This window comes from Panthera uncia, assembly GCF_023721935.1.
Source record: "Panthera uncia isolate 11264 chromosome A1 unlocalized genomic scaffold, Puncia_PCG_1.0 HiC_scaffold_16, whole genome shotgun sequence".
NCBI lineage: Eukaryota > Metazoa > Chordata > Mammalia > Carnivora > Felidae > Panthera > Panthera uncia.
The window spans coordinates 1345064-1363631 of NW_026057576.1; the positions used below are offsets into that span (position 1 = coordinate 1345064).

Consider the following 18568-nt stretch of genomic DNA (forward strand, 5'->3'; position numbering starts at 1 on the left):
AAAGGCCCTGCACTCCCAATACGTGCCAGCAAGTCCCACTGAGAAAGGGAACGGAGCCCAAGAAAATGACAGTTGTGACAGATCCGTGACTGCCTTTGGGAAAACTTTACGGGGTACAAGAGGTAAGAGAAAGCCAAGAGAGCTGTTCAATGTCTTTGGGTGACGAGCTTGCTGCCACAGAGAGGCTCTGGAAGGCAAAAAGATAGGCCAGGAGGCCACAGGGACAGTGGACCCAGGGCATGCGAATGAGGTGGAAAGGTGAGCGTGCTTCAGGTGCTGGAGGGGTGGGAGACCGTTCCTTCAGCCTCATCAATACCGAGGTCTGGGCTCTATTCGCAAGAGGTCGAAAAAAATGCAGAAATGGCAGAAAAATGTCTTGAGAAAAAGTTCTGCTGGGCAAATTTTGCCCTGGTGAGAAAGTTAAAAGAAATGCACAGAACAGGCCACACTGCGGAAGGGAAGCTGGAGGACCCCATGCACGCTGTGCCTGAAGCCGAGTGGATGAGCACAAAAGAAGGAAGGACAATGTGAGGCAGGCGAGGGCATGGCAAGACCCAGGGCAGGACGGGAAATGAGAGGGAACCTTCCTGTGTGAGGCCAGGAGACCAGCCCAAGGCTGGATGCTGAAGGGAGGCCCAGGCCAGGAATGAACTAGGCGGAGAGAGGTGGTGTCCCTTCTGGAAGGACACGAGGCCCAGGGCAAGAGGCAGAAGTTCCCGGACCCCACACTCAGCCAACAGGACTGCTGCAGGCCGGTTCCTTTCAACCACAAGGAGGTTCAGTCAGACTCTTTATCCATTATCTCTTTAATTTAAAAAAAAACTAAAATCTTCAGTTTGAATTTTAAAACACCTACGATGTAGAAAGCCCTACGGTTGAGGGTGCGGCACAGAGGGCAGAACCCTGGGTCTTTCTGGGCTCCTTTAGTTTCCCTTTGCACGACCGCCTTCTACGTGACTCTTCTTGCCAGGTACATAGGCAGATGTCGCCAATGTCTGAACCGTAATATTTTGCTCAATCAAGCCTCAGCTTTTTCCTGCTGGACACATTCCAGGTGAGCCATAGCCTGGAGCAGTCCACAGCATTTCCAACACCTTCCCCCCGCAGAAAAATCGCTCACACAACCCCACCTTCCAACTGCCTGGAAGCGACTGCTTTGAACATGCTTTCTCTTGTCAAGCCTCTCAAGCCACAAGACTACGGTTGCCTTTCCTGGTCCCAGAGCCTGTGGAACAAGTGACAGCCTGATTCTGCTCTCTTTTCTTCTTTTCGGCCTTACTTCCCTGTCTTGTACCGCTTTTCTTCCAGAGAGAAGGCTGAGGGATTGGCAGGGAATGAACATACTTGGTCACGGGGGGACATTTATGGAAAAGAGCCATCAGTGAAATTACGGGTGTCCCCAGGCTGCCAAGAAACTATAGGCCACGGATATATGGCTTCCCACGCAGAATGCTGGACGTGTGGGAAGTAAAGTTCCTGAGAATTAATGTGAACTTGGAGAACGGAACCTACACTAATACTGGTCTATAAAAGGAGAGCAGAAATCCGATGACTGGCCACTTCCCCATGATCACAGCACATGTGAGACATGTACGAGGTAGTTATAGTAGAACACTTATGATCTGGGGCCATCTTCCCCCATTAGTTCCCCTGTGTGTCTCTCATTCCGTAGAAAAAGCTTGCTGTACGTTCTCCACGAAGCAGTTCACGACAAGGCAGGCTGCTCGTTCAGCTGGCCGACAACACAAGACCAGGAGCACAGGTCACGGGTGCACCTGATTTGCAAACACCAGGATGCTGCTCAATTCGGTGTCACTCCTGGAGAGACATGCCTCTGTTCACACAGGCCCACGACTAATAAGAGGAAAACCTGGCCACAGTCTGCATCCCTGCTCCGGAAATCAAAAGGCTACAGGACGGTGCGGATGCTACGTGTGTGGCCAGCACAAGGATGACTCCGTCTGGACATCCATGCCTGAGCCACAGGGAAGGCCGGCTTCGATCTGGAATGACGACTTCCAACTCCCAGGCAGTCACGGCCCAGCATTCTTTTCCTCCGATGTGTGTGTGTTTTCATTAAAAGTGAATTAAATCCTTTTCTTAAGTTGACTTTCACATAACTTCTGGGATAACCAGAGGTATTCACTGTCACAAAACTAGGACTGGAAATCATAACTTATAAAGTGACCAGGTGACAGTCTCTCCACTAAGCAGAAGCTGCATGTTTATCTACCGTGAGCCTGAGTCAGATATAGAGCATCAGACACAGAAAAACACGGAAGGAGAAAAGACAAATAAAAACGACAGCAGAATACACTATTTCTCCCTAAAATTAAGACTGCATCAACTGAAAGTTAAATTAGTATTTAATGTTCTGTTAAGGAAGAAAAATGCCGCCCATAAAACTAAGATGTTAAAATGTAAACATCTTAAGATAAAAAGTTCATCTTAAAACAGATGAAATACAATCCATCAAGACTGTGAGGCCAGGGTCTCCCTGGGAGGGAGCGACGGCTTCTCTGACTTTGGGCAGCTTAGGAAGGTCTGCAGAGTTTATTAAAATACAGAGTCTGGTTCTGCAGGTCCGGAGTGGGATCTCAGATGGTGCATTCCTAACAGGCTCCCGGGTGAGGCCCTGCTGCCTTCCGGAAGCCCCACTTGTGTAGCCAGGATGTGAGTTTTTCAGCTCAGAGCTAACACACGGGTGGCAGCTGTGGCGTCCAAAAAAATTACACCGGATTCAGGGAATCAGAAAACTCTGTCATCGTTACTGTCACAACAACCCATAGCACTTACTAAACCATTACCATATGCCAGGCATGTTCTAAGCCCTTTACATACATAACCCCATCCAATCCTCATCACATCCTGATGAGAAACAGATTCACTTACAGGTGCAGACACTGAAGCACAGAAGTGACACAGCTGTGAATCCCCACCAGACTGCGGAATGTGGATCAAATCACCTAACCTCTTGAGCCAGTGTCTTAATCTGTAAGGGCAAAAATAACAATGCACCTCTCATCGTTTTAAGATGGGACAATCTGAAAATATCTGTGAACCATGAAAAATATACAGGAAAGTGCTTTGTAAACTTTTAAATACCATACAAACTCAAGTCACTGATGAGTAAATGATCCTCAGGGGTTTGCTGTACTGACTCCTAATTCCTGTGTTAGAGTCGCAATAATTAAATTCCACAGAAAACCCTCAATGCGTTTATCACAAAAAGTTTCCTCTGTTAATTTTACTACATGAGATCTGAGATATACTTTATTAACTGAACAATTCTTCATAACAGGAATTAGATTCAGATCCCATAAACTACACCTACCTGGCAAGAAAACAAGAACTGAATTTTTGCAGCCCAGTGCATGAGGAACAGAAATTCAGCCTCACGATTACATTGCTCAGAAGCGTGAATAAAACCCAAGATAAGCAATTTCTAAAGCTCATTACCAACACATTCCAACAGGCTGAGAATCTGCTGATGGCTTCGTGATTCACTCCAGCTCACCTCCACCTACCCTACCTGGATGGGGCAAGAATTTATGGGCAGTACAAGCTCAGCTATTGTCTGGGAGAGGGTTTATCATCACAACACAACTTCCTTTATTGTGATTATTAGCTTAAGAGTATTGACTTGAACTCACATTCCTGGCCAACAGGATCTTGTCCCCCAGTGACCTAATCTTGGGCTACTAGACTATAGCCGGATTTGTCCTTCTGGCAGTTCCAAGCCTACGAGGGCTGCTCCCCCCCCAATTCTGAGCCAAACTGGAAGGGGAAGAATGGGGTGGGCGTCTGTGAGACAATACAACAGAACCCAGCAACCTTGTTCCCTTATATACCTCGCTCCCATCTTGCTCCCAGACAGCCCTTGTCCTTGCCGAGCATACATGGCTGTGTGGGGACAGACAAAATCACAGGCGATGACAGGACGGTATGTCATGATCTAGGCTGCCGTGAAGACAAGGTGTGTCTTATTCCCAGCACTTTCTCTTTCTGACCTGGAAATGGTGCCTGCAGCTCCTCTCCCCCTTCTCAAATGGACAGGCCTCCATAGGAGCCTCCCTTACCTTTTTCCACCCCACCTTTCTTAGAATTTCTCCTCCATGCTCGGCTACAAGTAGTAAAATATGCCCTCCAGTTGGTGAATGAAAACGGGAACACCATAAAGAAAATCCACGAAACAAAAAGTGGCTTCTTCAAAATAATCAGTAAAATTAACAAAGCTCTAGCAAGACTGACAAGGATACAAAGAGAGTGGACACAGATGCCCCACATCAGGAACAAAACCAGGCATATCACTACAGACCCTGCCAACAACTTTATGCTCACGAACTCAACAACTCAGAAGAAATGGAACAATTTCTTAAAAACCACAAACCACCAAACTCAACCAAGATGAAACAGACGGCCTGAATGGTTCTTATAACCGTTAAAGAAGCTGAACTTGTAATTAAAAACCTCCTGGAGGGATGCCTTGGTGGCTCAGTCAGTTGAGCGCCCGTCTCTTAATTTTGTCTCAGGTCACAATCCCAGGGTCGTGGGATCGAGCCTGGCATCGGGTTCCAAGCTCAGTGTGAAGCCTGCTTGAGATTCTCTCTCTCCCCGCACTCTTGCAAGTACAGTAAATAAATAAATAAACAAACAAATAAATAATAAATAAATAAATAAATAAATAAAAACCTCCTGGAAAAGAGGTTTTTCTCCAGGCCCAGGTGGTTTCACTGGAGAATTCTACCAAACATTTAAAGAAGAATTAACAAAATGTTATAATCTCTTCCAGAAAAGAGACGGAGAGAAAACTTCCCATTTTATGCATTATTACCTTGTTATCTAATAAAGTGTTACCTTGATATCAAGTAAAATAGAGAGAAAAAGGAAAACTACAAACTAATGTTTCCTCTGAACTTAGATGCAACAAAACATAACCAAACTGACCCCAGCAACGTCTAGAAAGAATTACACACCTAGTGGTATTTATTCTAGGTCTGCAAGGCTGGTCCAACATGGGAAAATCGACCGATGTAACCTACCAGGTCGACAAAATTAGCAAGTGGCGGAACAGCACCCTTCTGCTCCCCTGACATCCACATTAAGGCACCGCCATGGCTAAGTGGAAATGCGAGCCATCCTTCTGGCCAGGTGCCCTGCCTGTCCCACTCTAGCTCACACCCCAACTTGTGGGTAGGACCCCTGGAAATTCACACTGGGATCTGACTTGTGCAGAGCTGTTGACACACAGACAACAAGGAACAGTATTCCTCGACCCGCCCGCTGACGCAGCACCCCGGAAGCCAGGACGGCAGCATCCGGGCCCACGTCTACGCAAGGCGTCCTAGTGCTCTGCAGCCAAGTCACCTTACAGCTCTCGGACCTAAAGCAACCAGCCCTAGCTCTGCCAAATATCAACTCGCTCTGCGAATGCAGAAGGCACGAGACTGAAGCAGCCATAGTGTCCTTGAGTAAGGCGGCCCTGCTCATCTGCGCTCACTGTGTTCGCTACCAGAAGGCTGGGGCCCCGGCCCACGTGTGAAACCCACTCCCGGGAGAGAACGTCTTTGAAAGAAAAACTCTGCAAGGCCTTTGGATCTTTCGAACTTAAAATGTATAAAAATCTCCAGTTTTCACTGTAACATTTCCCCAATTGATCTGCTTTTTATACCAAAGTTGCCCTTAAATGTTTTGAAGTACACTTGGAACACCCTAAAATCTAAATTCAAGTTCAACTGGCTCTGACGTGGTGAGTCAAAGGGGCGTCATTTGGCCCCAGCCCTGACGGGGCCCAGCACACGCGTGCAGATTTGCACAGGTGAAGGTGGGGCTCGGGAGGGGTTTGCTCGCCTTGTCTGCCCCTCAGGATCTTAGGTGGAAACAGACCACAGGCGGCACAAGTTTTCTTTCAAGAAATTCATGTGATCAAGTCAAGACTACTCAGACCACCCCACCTAATGGGCACAAATATTGATCCACTAATCCCAGGAGGAGGCAGGAAAAACGTGCCTTTTGTGTGTCTGCTGGGGTGCACCGTTGAGAACCCAGCAGAGGATCCCGTGGCTGCTTATGTGGCCGGGGAGGAGTTCTCTCACGGCATGGCTCTGACTCTGCTAAGCCCAGAGCCTAAGGAAAGCAGGGCTCCTGCGGGGTGTTCAGAGCCCACGCCCGTGGCTCCTCTGCCCTCAGAAGTAACTACTTCAGGAGTGGACGCACGGCCGGTGTGCTACTGGCACTCCCACGTGTGGGAGGCCGACAAAGTAGCGGTCTCTGGGCGGCAACGGTTAAGAGCAGGTACAACACGGGCGACCCCACCCCCTCGGATGTTCCCTCTTCGAGCCCCTGTCCCACACGTGGACCACTTCACCTGTCACCACAGAGCTCAGGGATGCCCGTCACCCTATTCACAACCTGGAGAGAGGGACCTATAGTTTCTAGACCTCCCTTAATTCTGTCTGCAAATCATCTTTATTTTCTAAAATGGACTGATCTCCTAGACATTCACCAAGGAAAATTCTTGAGGTTCTATTCACACTTTGTCATGTCTGTAGCCTCTTGGCAATTTGTCACAAACTCTATCCTGCTGGATTGTAGCACATGGTGCCTCGTGGAGACTCCAGGTACGTGAGTGCCACTGCAGCCAACGACAGACACACGCGGGACTCTCCGGCATGAGACCCAAGAGTGAGAACGTTCCTGCAAGTCGGCAACATGATCACGCCCAGTCCGCCATCAGCCGCCAGAGACGGGACAATCTAAAGGAGGGCGGACGAAATGAGGCGGTACAGCGGCCACATTCAGTAACTCCTCCAGCCCTCCCTCCGTGTCTGGCCAGTAAAGGGGAGAACTGGAATCCTCCACGGCTCCTCCAAGGGGAGCGCTGCAACCCTCCACCGGCCTGCCAAACTTGGGAGCTTCCCAACCACCCCTGGTTCTGCTTTGGGGTCAACACAGAGAGGATCCTGTGTGTGTGACTCCCACCTAATTCCTCTGCCCCAGAACCTCCAGGTTTTCCCTTGAGCTGGCTCACACCCTTCTGACTGGAGAAAGCAAGATTCAGCTCAGGGCTTTTCTTTACCCCCTTGGGCCTACGTTACTTTACAAAAAAGGCAAAAACTGCCTTAAAACCTCTCTGTGTTTCACTGTAACACTGAACTTTTCTGGTGGTCTATTGAAGTTTCCAGACAAGAGGAAATAATGTAAAAACAGCTCCGAGGAAGTGCTTTCAGTTCAGTGTGTCTTTAAATATTCTACTACTGATACTCAAAGAACATTCTACAATTATTAGGAAGTTAAAACTACGAACTTAACAGTGAAAATCCCAACAAGGACACAGAATTGCAGCTACTGTGTGGCAACTGGACACGGCAGGCAGGACAGATGATGAATCTAACAGGGACGGGGCAGAATGCAGGAGGGTCACATACATCACACGCTGGGCAGCTAAAATACAATGCCCACAGGCCGGCCCCCTTGTTCCCGTGTCAGGCTGGGATTGGCGGGCTCCCACAGGAGCTCTGGGCCTATTCCAGGAACAGACAACTCAGCCCAAGCTTCATTCCCCTTGCCTTGTGTACCCGGATAGACCCTCGCTCGCTCCACCATGTTTCTGCAACATGAGTGTGGACAGTGTTGTTCACCCATGTAGAAGCTGAGGAAGCATCAACAAGCAAGTGGATGGAAAACAGACAGTCTGAGCCCAAGACCCCTGGACTCTTCACTGCAAGTCCTGGGGCTGCTCCAAGGTCTATCCTGCCTGGAACCAGGTCCTTCATACAAATGTAGAAGCGAGGTGTAGAGCTTTGTACAAATGTATGCAGCGAGGTGATTTCTAAAATCACACGTAAAATCTTTTGGGGCATCTGTCTTTTGGGGCATCTGGGTGGCTTAGTCGGTTAAGCGTCTGACTTTGACTCAGGCCATAATCTCGCGGTCCGTGAGTTCAAGCCCTGCATCAGGCTCTGTGCTGACAGCTCGGAGCCGGGAGCCTGCTTTGGATTCTGTGTCTCCCTCTCTCTCTGCCCCCTCCCCTGCTCACACTCTGTCTCTCTCTCAAAAATAAACATTAAAAAAATTAAAAATAAATAAATAAAGTCACATGTAAAATCTTTTAATGAAAGGACAGGGTTAAGTGTGTGTGCATAACTTCCTATTTATATTTAAGATAAGCATAGCACTAACAAGTCTAAGGATTACCCATTGTTTCTTCCTCAAGCTCTTGAAATAAACTGGGTTCCTTTAGAGGATACAAGTTTACTCAAAATTTAGTTTTTCCCTCTTGAAAAATTATAACACTGGGGGAAAACCTGACCCTGTGAGAAAATGCAGTATTGTCACACAGAGATAATTATGTGGTAATGATACGAAAGGGCAGGAAGCAGAGAAGTCTATCATCAGGTGTGAATATCAAATGACTTACTGTAACAGAGGAATCTCTGAAACATACAATGAACTGCCACATTACGTTTTATTTTCCTTGCCTGTTGACTGAACCTGAGAGAAGAGCTTGCCCTCAGTCCCCAGAACAGAACAGGCAGGACTGAGCGCTGACTTTCCCACCCCGCCATGCGGCCCCAGGACATGCGGCTACCCTTCCCCTCCAACAGCCAGAGGCTGGAAGCGGCCCACGCACCTCCACCAGCCGCCAGGCCTCGCTGATGACGGCATACTGGAGGCGATTCAGGACAAAGCCATCCATCTCCTTCAAGACTCTGACTGGGGACTGTCCGATCTTCCGCATCAGGGCGTGGGTTCTGTCCACCGTCGCAGGGGCCGTCTCTGGGTGTGGGACCAGCTCAACCAATGGCACGTAATATGGTGGATTTACCTTACGAGAGAGACAGGAGGGGAGAAGAGTCAGGAGACAGCCCTGGAGCCGGGGTGCTGTTCTGGCAGACTGCTTGCCTATCCTGAACGGTCAGATGGTACAGATTTGTCTGGGGAAGGGCCACTTTAGATTCAGCATCTGATGACAAGAAACTTGAAATATAAAGTAGTCCACAAAGGAGGGAAAGAAAAAACCTGAGCACAAAAATCTGTGTGTTTCATTTATTGAAAAATCGTAACTAGCATATGAGGTTGAAATTTGGAGGTACAGATGACCATCCTATACTTTCAGGGCTAATCTCCAGACCCCTGGCCTCCCCCAGCATTTCTCAGCTACCCGCTGTCTAGACTTCATGGGCTTTCGCCTAGCCCCAGCCCTCCTCCAGACCCACCTTCCAAAACCCTCACTGCGGGGTCTTGCTATTCACTGTGTCAGGGTTAAAAATTGAGAGCATCTTCCCAAAACTTGGTATTTCCTTAACGTGTCCATGTTGAGCCCCAAACGTGTCCCGCCAATCAAATCTCACCTACACAGAGGTCACGCAGCATCAGAACACTACCGCAGCCTTGACGTCGTGACACGGCCTAAGGTGGGAAGGGCTGGTCCACGATGAGTGGGCCCAGATGGAAATGCCTGCCTAGCCCAGCATTTACACTTTGTGCTCTGGGTTTCTTGGTTTATTTTTTTATTTTTGTCTTTTGTTTGTTTCTTCGTTTGAGAAACTGTTCTTGAAGAGTCCCAAAGAGGATTATCCTCGGTCCAAAGAAAAGGCTGCTTCGTAGAACCAGATTAACCTCACCATTAAAAGCCAAATGCACTGCAGTAAACTGTATGCCAAATACTTTTAAGTAATTTTTCCCCAATATATAGAGGAAAATTGATAGAATCTTACAGTCACTAAATAACTACAAGAAGCATCTTTTTTTTTTTTCTTTTTTAAAGTAGGCTCCATACCCAAGATCAAGACCTGAGCTGAGATCAAGAGTCAGATGCTTAACTGACTGAGCCACCAGGAAGTCCAAGAAGCATCCATTTTAAAATGACTTCTATAGGGGCGCCTGGGTGGCTCAGTGGGTTGAGCGTCCGACTTCGGCTCAGGTCATGATCTCACGGTCCGGGAGTTCGAGCCCCGCGTTGGGCTCTGTGCTGACAGCTCGGAGCCTGGAGCCTGCTTCCGATTCTGTGTCTCCCTCTCTCTCTGACCCTCCCCCATTCATGCTCTGTCTCTCTCTGTCTCAAAAATAAATAAACGTTAAAAAAAAAAAATTAAAAAATAAATAAATAAATAAATAAAATGACTTCTACAGGGGTGCCTGGGTGGCTCAGTCGGTTAAGCATCCCAACTTCGGCTCAGGTCATGATCTCACGGTTCATGAGTTCAAGCCCCACGTTGGGCTCTGTGCTGACCGCTCAGAGCCTGGAGCCTGCTTCTGACTCTGTGTCTCCCTCTCTCTCTGCCCCTCCCCTGCTCACACTGTTTCTGTGTGTGTGTGTGTCTCAAATAAACCTTTTTTAAAAATTTAAAAATACATACATACATACATACAATGACTTCTACAGAAAAGGGAAAGAAAACCTTCCTTCTCCTAGGACTCTGCTTAGGAGGGGCCTCTGGTCCACAAACAGCTTAGCTTCGGAGGTTCCCTGTGCTCTCGGCCTGCCCTGGTCACGCTCAGCCCTCTTAGAAAGCTAAAGAGGACGGCATCTGTTTTCAGATAAATAAATTATAAATCAGTGCCTCAACTGAATCACTTGTCTCCTGCCTATGATCATCAAGCTCATAAAAATGTCTAACTTCTGGCCTATTCGAAGATCAGAATTATAAGAACTGGAAGCCTGTCTACTTAGATGGATTTTATCTTCCTGTAAGACGAAGACCGTCTTTGGGGCTTGGGGTCTTTCAATGCCGCAAGCCTCACGGGCGGCACAATCCCAGACCGAGACACCGGCTACAGAGGATCTGCACGCACAGCGTGCTCCCCGGCCCGCATCCTCCCTAAGTGGCGGTTCTCCCGGCTGCCACCGCTGGCCTCCCTCTGTGCCCACTCCCAGGCTCTGGGCAGAGCTGGGTGGCTCCCAGGGTGTCTCCCCCACCCCAAACCCCGAGATCTCACTTGGAGCTCGCCCCCCATTCCAGGCTGTATCTGTAATTGTGCACCAGACACACTCCTAGGACACCTAACGAGCAGACACTCGACCTGTCACGAATCAAACTCCCGTCCCTCCCGCCCCCACACAGGGTCCTCTTCCTGGCGCCCCATCTTGGCGAGAACACCATCACCCCAACACCCAACGCCCAAGTCAGCACCGTGAGAAGTATCCTCAGTGCCCGCCTCCCCCTGGCCCGCCCCACTTCCCATCGGTGACCCTGTCAGTTCTATTCACGTCTCTGGAAAAACCCATTCCTGCCACCGCACACGCACACTTGGCTCCGGCCGTCGCCTCCCGCTCAGATGCCGGCACTCTCCTCCCTGGCCTCTCTCTCCAGGCCCGTCCTCTCGCCACCGCCAGGGTGAGCCTTCGTCAGGCAGGGGCCTGTCAGATCCAGAGGCAGAAGGGAGAACGAGGCTGCCGGGCCGGAGAGCTGCTGCTCCCTGGGGGCGGAGTTTCAGCTTCCCAAGAAAGACTTCTGCGGATGGAGTTCTGTGCGAGGGCTGCACGGCCGTGTGACGTGCTCGCTGCCGCTGAACTGTACACAGTTTCCAGCCTTACACGTGTTTCATCACAATTAACGTTTTTTTAAAACTTAAAAACAGGATGCCGACTGCACCACCCCCAGCTCAAAGCCCTGCAGGACCCTGATTCCCCAGCACCCGCGGAAACCCAGCTGCACGGTCCAGCTCCTCGTGCTTCCTGAAACAGGCCGCGTTCACGCTTTGTGTCCACGCGCTCGAGCCAGGCAGCTGCTGGGAGAGGACCTCCCGGAGTCTGAGGGCCCGCAGGGGGTGGTTCTTGCCACGGCACCTCAGTCCTGTGACAGGGACACTGATGCCAACTGCAGGCTGGGAGAGGGACGGGACAATCAGGTGGAGAGATGAGAGGAGGGAGGAGGGAGGAGGGACGGGAGGGGCCACGGAAATAAGCAAAGAAGCGACTCTCTCAAAAGGAAAGGAACGGCTGTGTTCCCCGGAACGCCTGGGCCTTCCGGGATCGGGGTCTGTGAGTTAGACTGAGAATCACGCCTTGAAGAAATGGGAAAAACAAAACAAACGAGGGGAAAAGGAGGCAGTGTCTCTAAAGGTTACAGGAGCCGGTCCACGGGCTCTCCAGAGCGGGCAGCGCTGTGCCGGAGGCACGACGGAGGGCCTGGCCGGTGAGGCTCTTTGAGAGCTCAGGTGGGGCCGGGCGGTACGAGGGGGGCATTCTCCATTCACCTCGTGAAAAGCCTGCCCAGAACCTGGACCAGAGCCTGGGAGGCATGTGATCGCGGAGATAGCACAGCGCGCCCAACACAGAGGCTTCGTTTATTTTCTCTGCAGCAGATGAAACAGAGTTAAACTCCGAGGAAAGGCAGCCGGCCCCTTCTCCCAGAAGATAGCCGCGGCGATCTGCAATTCATTGGCACAGCTCCGCGGAGGGGGCACTCCCGACCAGGCGAACTCCTCTTCTTTACAAGAGGAGTAGAAGTAAAAATGAAGGAGCGGCTTGCTTACAGCAGGCCGAGAGGCCTAATCCCCCACCATGTTGATAATTTTCAGAGTAAAGTCCTTTCATGAGTGACAGCCCATCCCACCCCACCTTCCTGAACCCTCCACAGACAGAGGGGGGAAGGCTGCCCCTCTGACGGGCAGCAGCTGACAATCTGAAACGGGCACCGCCTACACACGCACACACATACGCTCTCCAGAAACAGCAAGCTCCGGGACGGACGTTCAAATTACCACCAACACGAGGGCAAGTGGTTCCGGGGTCAGGCGGGAGAGTGAGTAACAAAGGTGGCAAGCGTAGGCAAGGTGCTCAGATGGGAACATTCTGGGCACCTTATGTGAGCAGTGCCCAGTTTAATTCCAGGCTGTGTTATAGCTCTGTGGCTGACAAGTAACCAACGTGGGAGATGAGTAGACGAGTGTTCAGGACCTGTCTCCACTCCACACTGGAATCCCTGAACCATGTGCATGCTTCCCAGGCAGCCTCATCCACAGAGCATCCATAAGAGGGGAGCCAGGAGCATCCGATGGGCTAAAGCAGCCCCCACCAGCTCCATGGGACCACCACGTCCCCAACTGAAGTAAGGCTGTAAAGTGTGGCTGAAACCGTTTTGACTGATTGCTAACATAGATCCAGGCACCAAGAGAGACTGCGACCAAACTCAACTTTGAGATCATCATCAGCGAACGTCTCCCAGCCACCAGATGCCCATTCCTGAGCCCCTCTACACTCCCTCAGGGAGATGAGGCAGACAAGGAAACGCAACATAAGAAACATTTGAGAGGAAGAATGTCAGGGACACATTAACACCCCTCTTCCTGAGCCCGTCGCCTCCTGGCTCTAGTCTATGAAGCCCACCTGAAAATCCCAAACTACCTGTGTGCTGAGAGAACACGCCCACCCCGTAGTGACCTCCGCTCACCCCGCAGTGCTCAGATGACCCAGAGCTCCTCCCCACCCCCCACCCCCACCCCCACCCCCAGCGAGACAACATGTGTTTGCCCAAAAGACAACACGTGATGTCGAAACTCGCTGGCTGCCGGCTCTTCTATGGAGGGCTGGAGGCGGCAATCTTTCGCAACTGCTGACTATCCACTCTCGCCACAGCCTTTCAGAGGCACGAAGAAGGGGCTTCCTTTTCCTTTGTCCTATTTCCTGTCTGGGCAAAGAACTGTGGGTGCCTGGGGCAGAATGTTGAGGCGGTGGCGTGCGAGCCGATGCTCCGGGCCGAAGGGAAACAAGCTCCTCAGAGACCATAAATGGTTCTGGAATATTTGGGACTGCCCATCCAGGTTGGGTTGAATTGTTCAGCACGCCTTTTCCCCACCTGAGCTCAGTGGAATCATCTGGGCAGGAGATCGGTGGGCAATATCAGCGCAGGAGAAAGAAAGGATAAAATTCCAAAGACGGCCGGCTTGGGTGATTGCATTTGCTTAAATTAATGTTGGCTTAGGTATAAAATGATTTCCAAAAGTAAGAAGAGATTGATTTGTGAAATAAGGTCTGGACTTACTTTGGTTATGCTATTTGACCTTGATTAAAGAAGTAAAAGCGAGCAATCCTAAAATGGTATGAGAAATATCATTACTCAACAGTGAGTGGCTGAACTACTAGTCAGAGGTACTTGTTAGGTGTGACAGGAAAGTGAAGGAGGTGTGGTCTCATCCATCAGGTAGTTCAAAATTAAGAGACATGGGTAAAAGTCTTGATAAAGGACTTAGGAGGCATTTTCTAAACAATCTGACTTAGCTGTTTTTCCTTTTTTTCCCACCTGACTTAGAAGTACAATTACTGGCTAGAAGTTGGAAGTTTCCAAGCAAGATTAACAATCTAATCAACAGTTTACAGTTTCTAGGAGTCCTTTTTACGGACATGTAAATGTCATAAAAGCAAATACATGTCATGTTTTGTGGCACTTGGTAACTAGATGCTTCAACTAAGGTCCCTCTTGGTGCTAATTTCCCGTATCTGAGTGGTAGCTAAACATGACTGGTTTTCTTCTATATTCTGTGGGTCTGAGTCTCCATATTTTACGACCACTCTCCACTTTCCCTTGTACTTCAGTAGGAGGATATCCGGACATCCAGAACCGTACAGTCATGTGAATGGTGGTCCAAGCCATCCCTCCTGTCAGCACGCAGAACCCAGGAGGCATCTCTGACCTGCCCTTCTTCCTCACCTCCCTGAGCAAGCCCCTTAGCCTCCCCACCCCCACACTCTAAGCTACTCTTTCTCAGCAGGAGGACTTTCCCTGCTCTCAGTCTAGGACCCTCAGCCTCACCACGGCCCTGGTGGCTCATACTAGGAATCCTGCCCCAGTTCTGTGGAGTAGCTGTCCCCCTCTCTGAGCCATCTTCAATATAGAAGGAACCTTCTGATCACCCTCCAAAGGCAGCACTTCCACCACATCGCAGGGTTGCCCTGTGTCTAAACCAGTCCCATTTCTTCGGAGTAACGCTCATGATTTTGTATAACCCAACCATTCCCAAGCCTTCTGGCTCTTTCCTCCTGCTCCCCAAGTACGTGAGGTGCGTGTGTCTTTCCGATCAGGCTGGCCTCCTCACAATTCTGCATGCCCCGTGCTTGCTCTTGGCCAAGGGTCTCTGTTTATCTTGTTTCCCACCCTCACACTCTCTCCTCCCTGGTCAGCCCAGATCCTGCCCAGCCTGGCCCTGGCTCCTCCATGCAGCCCTTCCCCAGCCTTCACCTCTGATGGCCTGCTGGTGCTGAGGGTGTGGCCATCGTCATCTACTATCACATTTATTATGGCTGGAGCTAAGTTAGCTTTTCTGTCCTAACAAGCTGTCCCCAGTTTCCCAAGGTCACACTGAGCTCACAGCTGTTACTCAACCTTGGATCTCCTGATTCTCCTTTCCTCACATTAATACATTAATCTCAAAAAGACTTACTGAGTGCTTGCACGACAACTTGTACTCACTGTCCAACAGGCCTCATCATGCCCCCCCACTGTGTAAGTCTGCCCAGTTAATTACAACAGAGGGGTGCAAGGGAACACAAAAAAGGGGTAGGAGGCTTAAAGTCAACCTACTGAACCAGAATCTCAGGAGCAGGACCAAGAATTTGCATTTTAGTAAAACTGATCCTACTCCGAATTGTGTTGAGGAAACCACACGGCGCAGTAAAATGGCTACAAAATCCTACTAAAAATGACTCCCTGACAGTAGGATTATTTGGTTAGTACTCTCTCTCTTCAGCTAGACAGTGAGTTACGTAGGTGAGGGAGACAGCGTGGATTCTATCCCATCGTGCGTCAGGTACACAGATACAATTCAAGACATTTTTGGATAAAATTCTCTTTAAAACTGCCGGGATTGCACAACTCTTCTAAATACGCTGAATCACATTAAATTATCCAGCTTTAATTGTGTGGCATGCGAATTACACCTCAATAAAGCAGCTACAAAATACTAGCGGATTAGCCAAGGCGTACCGCCCCGGAAAACCGGAATGAGAGGCCACCGTGCTGGCGGGTAGAGGCACTCACAGGATGGGCCACGAGGCACTGCTGCACGTGTGCGAGGCCAGCAAACAACTGGGAAGGCAGGAGGCAAGAGGTGGAGCTGCTTAAGACAACTTGGTCATCGATGATTTGATCTAACTGAGCAAAAATCTTCTTCTTCAGCTCCAGGTTTTCTGGAACACATTCCTGAAAAGAACATATTCAAATTACTATGGATGATACTGCACTCAGGCCTCAAGCAAAGCAGCTCGTGTCTGATTCATTCCTAAAAAAAAAAAAAAAAAAAAAAAAAAAAAAAATCAATGAACCAATTAGAAAACTACCAGCAATATTTAAGAGCAAACCAAAAAGCCGCTGAAGAACATGGCAAGTCTCCGGAAACTGGGGGGCGTGTATGTGGGAGCTGAACTTTCTAGCTTTGCATAGGCCTGAAAACTCGCAGGATAAAAAAGTCTGCCGAGCACATGGGGGTTGACTCCACGACAGAACACAGAACAGCACCTCCAGAGAGGCGCTACAAACATCCACAGCAGTCATCACCACTTATTTCCCCCATCTGTTCTGACCATCAGAGCAACTTATCTTCAAGGAAAAATCTTATCTTCGTGAAACGAACAAACACGTTACATCCATAATTCCCGAAGAGCTTCTTGAGAATTCATTTCTAATTGGAAATCCTTTTGAAAAGGACCTTTGTTTCTACAAATCTAAAATTACTTTAATGGGGTGTGGGAGGAGGACAGAGGAGCAAATTTGGATTAAGTACTGCAGATAACACCACTCTGAAATCCTAATCGTGCACAGAGCCGGGTGGAGTGAGAGGGCATTCTCAAACAGCCAAGTGTGGGGCCACAGGTGAGGCCTGTTCCTGGGAACACGGCGGATACCGCCCTGCTGCGGATGGAAGCGGAAGGGGAGAGGACACTCGGGCTGCTCCAACCCCTTCCCTCCTGCCACCGACTCCTCTGGGAAATCACACAGCGGTCGCTCCTGCCCAAGACGGGTCCCAGCTTACCCCGAGGCCATAGGCCCGGCAGGGGAGGCATCAAGAACTCCCAAGGTTCCCTGGAGAATTTATAGGACAATGGCCTCAGTATGGTCCGGTAACCATCAGCATCAGAATAAACTGGGTGCTTGTTAAAAATGCAAATTCTCAGGCCCTCGTGAGGGTAGGGTCCTGATATTTGCATTTTAATCAAACATTCTGATGATTTTTGTTCCTGCTGAAGTCTGAGACCCACTACTCGGGGTGTAGGTCTTCTGTACTCTCAGTGTGGCACGCTACCAAACACACCCTCAAGACTCTCCAGTCCGATGTCAGAGTTCTGTCCTCCCCTCCTCCCCGAGCTATGCAGGGACCCACCAAGGATGCCCTGATTAGTGTAGCGGCATCGTGGCAGCAGAAACGGTATAAACACCAGCAGACGACCAGAGGTGCGTGAAGGCAAACGTGCAATGCTGAAGGGCCATTGGTAATTATATGAGAATCACCCCTCAAAAATAAAGGTTTTCAGGTTTGATTTAATAATATTGAATCATTAATCATGAAATCTAATAGTATATTGAAATCAGCTGTGTAAATATTATGACCCGAATTCTGTTTCTGTAATCATCTACAAAGTTTAAAAAGTTTTACTCTGAGGGTAGGGAGTCAACATTGTGTTTGTTTATACTTTTAAAAAATATAATCAAACCATGTGAAATTTTTATTAAGAACAAAAGGTCATATAAGCGCCACATCTCAAAGACAAGGGAAAAAATGGAGTCATTTAAGAACTGTAAAGCCCATTGTATTAAATCCCCTTATCACAAAGGGGAAAAAAGCTACAGTAGCTGGCTGGTTGTATTGAGTAATTCCTGGATCAGTTAAGTCTGCAAGTTGGGTTAAGTTTAAATGGAGCCTTGTAGTAAAGCCAGAGACTAAGAATGATGCAGATACTGTTTAAGCTAATAAAAGAGTCCTTGTGAACAGCCTTATTGTGAGTCTGTCACACAGATTCGCCCCTGAAATGCTATGCCTTCTTCAGATCGTCTGATTATCAAAGAGGCAAGAAAACTTGAACCAGAGGAAACCCAAACCTGCTACAATTATGTAAGGGTTTTTAACGGCACATTTGCTTGAAGTTTTGTTGTTGTTGATGAGGATAGCAACAACTGTGTTCAATTTGCTGGGCCAGGGTTACACTGCCTCTGTCCATGTCAAGCCTTGAGTTCATTTCCTTGCTATTCATTGGGGAGCCGATACTCCTTGCCTGAGAAAGAGTATGAAACGCTATTAATCAGGATTAATCATCACTTGTGGTTGACTGCAAAGCTAAGAGAGGCAACGGTCATTCTCTTTGCCCTAAAGGGGCTGGGAGGAAGGGCAGAGAAAAGTCCCAAACAATGAGACAACTGAGAACCCAGCTGCAACGCGGCCTCACTCTCTCTAAACTATAGCAATGTGACCAGGTGAGAATCCAGCCTTGCCTTCTGAACTCAGTAGTGTTTTTCAGGGGTCCTTTCTAGAGAAAATGGGAAGTGTTAGCAAACATTCTATCACTATTCAAAGTAATGAGCTTGACTTTGCTTAATTACACTCTGACAGCATTTTGGAAGCAATGATTATTATG

General features: G+C 49.0%; 1 protein-coding gene across 2 annotated transcripts in view; it reads right to left on the reverse strand.

Annotated features, from left to right (window-relative positions):
- Positions 1–18568, reverse strand: part of CRYL1 (crystallin lambda 1) — a 131651-nt gene that overhangs the window by 16835 nt on the left and 96248 nt on the right. The window contains exons 4-5 of one of the 2 annotated variants that reach the window (XM_049647347.1): positions 15981–16142; positions 8633–8827 (exon numbers count right to left, since the gene is read on the reverse strand). In XM_049647347.1, coding sequence (XP_049503304.1) covers positions 8633–8827; positions 15981–16142 — 357 coding nt within the window. The remainder of the gene's footprint in view (positions 1–8632; positions 8828–15980; positions 16143–18568) is intronic. The other variant, XM_049647348.1, reaches the window with a different exon arrangement.